Source organism: Entelurus aequoreus, linkage group LG09, assembly GCF_033978785.1.
Source record: "Entelurus aequoreus isolate RoL-2023_Sb linkage group LG09, RoL_Eaeq_v1.1, whole genome shotgun sequence".
In the NCBI taxonomy this organism is placed as follows: Eukaryota; Metazoa; Chordata; class Actinopteri; order Syngnathiformes; family Syngnathidae; genus Entelurus; species Entelurus aequoreus.
Genome location: NC_084739.1, coordinates 14,875,073 through 14,881,321, shown reverse-complemented (window position 1 = coordinate 14,881,321; position 6,249 = coordinate 14,875,073). Strand labels below are relative to the sequence as shown.

At 40.2% G+C, this 6,249-nt stretch overlaps 1 protein-coding gene across 1 annotated transcript in view; it reads right to left on the bottom strand.

The window, feature by feature from the left end:
* slit1a (slit homolog 1a (Drosophila)) overlaps window positions 1-6,249 on the bottom strand; it is a 317,948-nt gene that overhangs the window by 282,027 nt on the left and 29,672 nt on the right. Inside the window, 1 exon segment of the mRNA XM_062058155.1 lies at window positions 1,010-1,081. Within this exon segment, the coding sequence (XP_061914139.1) occupies window positions 1,010-1,081 (72 nt within the window).

The following is a 6,249-nucleotide window of genomic DNA, read 5'->3' as shown; positions in this document are numbered from 1 at the left end:
TATTCCTCATATTTGATTGGGGGAATAAGGTCACTAAGTTTTTGAAAAAAGATTAGGACTTTATATGTTTACAGAAGAAGAATTATTTCATTTTAGGTCTATTTTTGGTTTTCAACTGGATTCTGCGCAAATAATCTGTACCTTTAGTTTTGCCAACAATACTTTATCTTTATGGCTATTTTGTGATCCTATACGATCTTAATAATTGTATGTTATTAATGTGGAGCTGTTGTTTCATTTTGAATGTGGTGTTATTTGTCATGTATGAATGTGTGTATTTCCTTTACACATACAGTACAGGCCAAAACTTTGGACACACCTTCTGATTCAACGCGTTTTGTTCATTTTCATGACTATTTACATTGTAGATTGTCACTGAAGGCATCAAAACTATGAATGAACACATGTGGAGTTATGTACTTAACAAAAAAAGGTGAAATAACTAAAAGCATGTTTTATGTTCTGGTTTCTTCAAAATAGCCACCTTTTGCTCTGAATACTGCTTTGCACACTCTTGGCATTCTCTTGATGAGCTTTAAGCACACCTAGGAAGTGAAAACTATTTCAGGTAACTACCTCTTGAAGCTCACCGAGAGAATGCCAAGAGTGTGCAAAGCAGTAATCAGAGCAAAGGGTTGCTAGTTTGAAGAAACTACAGTACAAAATATGTTTTCAGTTATTTCACCTTTTTGTGTTAAGTACATAACTCCACATGTGTTCATTCATAGTTGTGATGCCTTCAGTGACAATCTACAATGTAAATAGTCATGAAAATAAAGAAAACGCATTGAATGAGAAGGTGTGTCCAAACTTTTGGCCTATATTGTATATAAACACATTTCTGAAATTCTACACCCTGGAAAGAATAGCGGCTGCTATTGCAGCAGCTAATGGGGATTTTATTAGATAAACCAATCCAAAAACGTGTGGTGACCCAAGAAGACGTTGACACAGCTCTCAATATGAAGGAATGCCATTTTAAAAAAGCAACATGGAATGAGGAACTTACAGAACTCTGATGTATTTGAGCCCAGCAAAGTCACTCTTGGTGATGCGTGTGAGATTGTTGCCATTCAGTTCCCTGCAAAAAACAAACAAACACCCATCAATATTACATTCATCCTTTGTCTAATGTATCTGGAGCTTTGCAAAAGAATACAAATAAAAGCATTTGCACATACTTCTATAAAGTATGTAACAAATGGAGCATATAGAACACATTTCATCTTTAGATTTGACAACATTTAGTAGGGAAAAAAGAAAGATATCAAAAATCCCTAGTGGACCTTTTTCCAGCAACATGAATGTTTGGTTTACAACGCTGCTGAAAATGCCAAAATCCTATCCCATAAAGTCAAACATCTTGGAGGTTGTACAATCCAGAATTTGACTTTTTGAGGAAAAAAAAGATTTAACCTCTTTCACAGAGTATGGTTGCATGATAAATATTGTACAGATAAATATTGTGACGATATGAGGAATTATGACAGCACACCAGTAAATCTGATAACATAAAAAATAGCCCTAATGACCCATTAAAAAACAACAACAAAAATACGCTTCAAAGAGGCGAGATTACCTATACTGTAGGTTGTTTAGGGTGAGCAAATTAAGCGCTCCTTTTCTCAAACTAATTTCGTAAACTTCCCCTGAGCGCAATGTACCGGTAAACAAACATGGCGAAAATCGATTGGGACTTATTCACTGTTTCAGACAAAGACTTTCCACATGCTATTGGCACCAAATCTGCAAACATTACGCGAGGAAGGATACAAAAAAACATTGCACTCCAACACATCAAACCCGTACCCCGCCTTCTGTCCGGATGCAGCTGGTATAGTCTCCGGCCAACCCTGCGACCCCGAGAGGGACAAGCGGTAGAAAATGGATGGATGGATGGAATTTGTAGAATGTGCGGCAAGCCATTAAAACATTTATTGCGGGGGCCCCTGGACTGAACAAATTAAAATGTTATAAGACTCACTTGTTTGCAAGTGTGTAGTGTTACATAAAACAGTGGTTAACTTATTTTTACACTTGTATGAAAACTATGCGTTACATGGAACAAATCATTTTCTAGGGCAGAAATTGTTTCCCAAATCAAAACCAATTCAATACAGACAAGCGTAGATTGTTTTGATAGCTTTCACGCATACTGTTATGTCACATCAACCAGTGACAACAAAGATCATTGAATCCTTACTAACATTTGTAAGACTTGGCTTTTTGTTGGATATCACTTTATTTTTTCACTGGTCCTTATTCTAGAAGTTGCAATGTTAGTGTAAGACATTTGAGACGCCTTTTTCCTTATTCTCGGAACTGCCAACCGACACTCGCAACCGCACCCCGTTTTGGGCCATGTCCTTCCACCGTTGTCGGGGATTAGTGGGAGCCAGCGGAGGGGATTTGAGAAGGGCCAGAAAGCCAACAAACTAAGTGTTGCGGATATAAAGGGAGTAGTGGAGCTGACCATCGTTGCAAAAGCAGCCAGAGAGAAACTTTGGTGACCATAATAACCTTCAATTAAAGGGACTGATCCAAGAAAGCGTTATTTGGTATTCACATGACATTTCAACAAAAGCACGTCATAATGCAGTAATACAATTTTTTTGTGTGCTACTGCTATTTTAGCATTATTGGTGAACCCTGTGCTGACCCTCATCCCTGAGCACAGCCAAAAAGAACGTGTTCCAAAAAATGTGCCGAAAACGAGGGTCTCCTTGCCTCACTCGTCTAATGACCACTCGGGGGACTGTAGCGCTATGCAGTACTAAAAGGAATGGCCATTACGGACAGATGGCGTGTGTGTGTGTCTGTGTGTGTGTGCGTGTGTGTGTGTGTGTGTGTGTGTGTGTGTGTGTGTGTACACAGGTGCATTGACAGGCCAGGCGACAGGGCCACGGGAAATAAATAATGGACTGGCCTTCATTAGGGCTCTGATTCATGCACATGTGCTGCTGATTACAGGTGCTTACGTAGATAGGTGCTAGCATACATGTCAAACTACGCAAAAAGTGTGGGCTGCCAATGTATCATAGGGGGGGGTCACTGCTTATGACACCCGGTGGACAAGAAAAAACAAAGGGAGAGAAAAAGAGGGATAGCAGGGGAAGCTGATCAAAACTGTCCGCCCTGAGATCGGTAAGTTGTGAGTTCAAACCCCGGCCGAGTCATACCAAAGACTATAAAAATGGGACCCATTACCTCCCTGCTTGGCACTCTGCATTAAGGATTGGAATTGGGGGTTAAATCACGAAAAATGATTCCCGGGCGCGGCCACCGCTGCTGCCCACTACTCCCCTCACCTCCCAAGGGGTGATCAAGGGTGATGGGTCAAATGCAGAGAATAATTTCGTCACACCTAGTGTGTGTGTGACAATCATTGGTACTTTAACTTTAACTTTACTTTAGTGCTGTGCGCTTGCTTAAGCCAAACATGTTTGTCGCAGCTTTTATCGGCACTCCAGAATTGACGCAATTTTTCTGTGCACCTGATTTGCGTGTTGTGTTATTTAGGCCGCGCTCAAATGTCAGCAACCACCTGTGATGTGCAAACTAGCAAAGTAGAAGCCACTGAGGCACAGTGTGTGGTATTTTCTTGACGCATCCAGATCTTTACATCACGTTTTTTTTAACTAACTACATTCACTGTTGAAAGGCCCCATTCACAAAGCCAGCTTTTTCCACCAATTACTCCAGTATCACTGATCAGTGAGGGCAGCACCGACTGGGAATGAAGTGTCAGAGTCAAACTTGGAACTGTCTCCCTTTCTAAGGAGAGGCCAAACAGAGCTCAGGGCCGGCCCCTGGCGTAGACACTATGCAGCATGAAACGTTGTCACATGTATATTTATGGGACAGCGGGATTCTATGCCCTGGACTCAGTATAAAATACACAATTGAATAGGTGCATTACGGTTGTCCAGGGTGTACCCCGCCTTCCGCCCAAATGCAGCTGAGATAGGCTCCAGCACCCCCCACAATCCCGAAAGGGACAAGCGGTAGAAAATGGATGGATGGATGGGTTCCAATTTTGCAGAATGTCTGTATGAAAAAAGCTATTGTTTCACTATGCAAAAATAAAACCCCTAATAAAGGGGACCTGCAATGAATTTAGTCTTTTTTGACTTAAATGTTGTTACAATGTTATAGTGTCGTCCCGATACCAATATTTTGGTAACGGTAGCAAAAAAAATTTGCGGTACTTTTCGATACTTTTCTAAATAACGGGGACCACAAAAAAATGCAATATTGGCTTTATTTTTAACAAAAAATCTCAGGGTACATTAAACATATGTTTCTTATTGCAAGTTAGGGCTGCAGGTTCGCTCCCCGCCTCTTACCATGCCGTTGTGTCCTTGGGCAGGACACTTCACCCTTGCCCCCGGTGCCGCTCACACCGGTGAATGAATGTTGAATGAATGATAGGTGGTGGTCGGAGGGGCCGTAGGCGCAAATTGGCAGCCACGCTTCCGTCAGTCTACCCCAGGGCAGCTGTGGCTACGAAAGTAGCTTACCACCACCAGGTGTGAATGAATGATGGGTTTTTAACATGTAAAGCGACTTTGGGTACTTAGAAAAGCGCTATATAAATCTCAGGTATTATTATTATTAAGTTTGTCCTTAAATAAAATAGTGAACATACTAGACAACTTGTCTTTTATTAGTAAGTAAAAAAACAAAGGCTTCTAATTAGTCTGCTGACATATGCAGTAACATATGGTGTCATTTATCATTCTATTATTTTGTCAACATTATTAAGGACAAGTGGTAGAAAATGAATTATTAATCTACTTGTTCATTTACTGTTAATATCTGCTTACTTTCTCTTTTAACATGTTCTATCTACACTTCTGTTAAAATGTAATAATCACTTATTATTCTGTTGTTTGGATGCTTTACATTAGTTGTGGATGATACCACAAATTTGGGTATCAATCCGATACCAAGTAGTTACAGGATCATACATTGGTCATATTCAAAGTCCTCAGGGACATATTTCCTGAGTTTATAAACATAATATATATTTTAATAAGATGTTGTGATGTTAAAAAATATTGACGTAATCATAGTAGTATTGACTAGATACGCTACTGTACTTGGTATCATTACAGTGGATGTTAGGTGTACTCTGTAGATCAATACTACCGAATATGATTCATTAGTATCGCTGTACTGTACTATTACCGGTATACCGTACAACCCTACAACATATATACCAAAAATTTGGGTATCAATCCGATACCAAGTAGTTACAGGATCATACATTGGTCATATTCAAAGTCCTGAGTTTATAAACCTAATATACATTTTTTTTAAACGAAAGAAGATGTGATGCCAAAAAATATCTACGTAATCATGGTAGTATGGACTAGATACGCTCCTGTACTTGGTATCATTACAGTGAATGTTAAGAGTAGATCCACCAATGGCATTTGTTGACATTTTGACGCTAGTGAGCTACGGTGTGTAGTGAAACATTTTTAGCTATTCCTCGTCCTGAAGGGATGATACTTGGAAGAAACGTACTTTATTTGTCGCCATAGAGGCGAGGATTAATGATTTAGAAGTAGCTAAAACACTGCCGAATGCGGCTGAACTTTAGCCGCTAGCTAGCTAGCCATGTCTTAAAGCACCTCTTCCGGTGGGTGTTTCAGTGTTATAACTTCACCTTTATTGTTAGTTTTTAAGCAAAAATGTGTCCGTTCTCCCTTTTCTGTCTACACACATTGTCTGTATATAAGTACTCAGTGACTGTGCGCTGCCGAACATGCCTGTCTGCTCGTAAACCAGTGTGACAACGACAGGGGTGCGGGGGGGTGGCGGACCGGTACTTTTCAGAGGCGGTATAGTACCGAATATGATTCATTAGTATCGCGGTACTATACTAATACCGGTATACTGTACAACCCTACAATGTTATATACTTATGTTAAACAACGCCAAAGCGTCAAATGATAAAGTTCACGCATTTTGGCGTGAGCTCGCATGCAGTTTTGGATGCCCGTATCCGCAGGGTTTTGCAGTCTAGCTACGTTGTGACGTCACAGTGAGCCGGAAGCACTTTTTTAAACAGCGGTTATGAAAGTGACTGTGGAGCAAAATCTACGCAATATTACACCAAAGCATATCTAATACATATTATCTAGTTTTAAATGTAGATTAAAATCAACATAGTTTCCCTTTAAGGTTTCTTTATCCGCAGGGCAGTTGGAGAGTATTTTAGAAGCCATCCCCCCTAAGTTT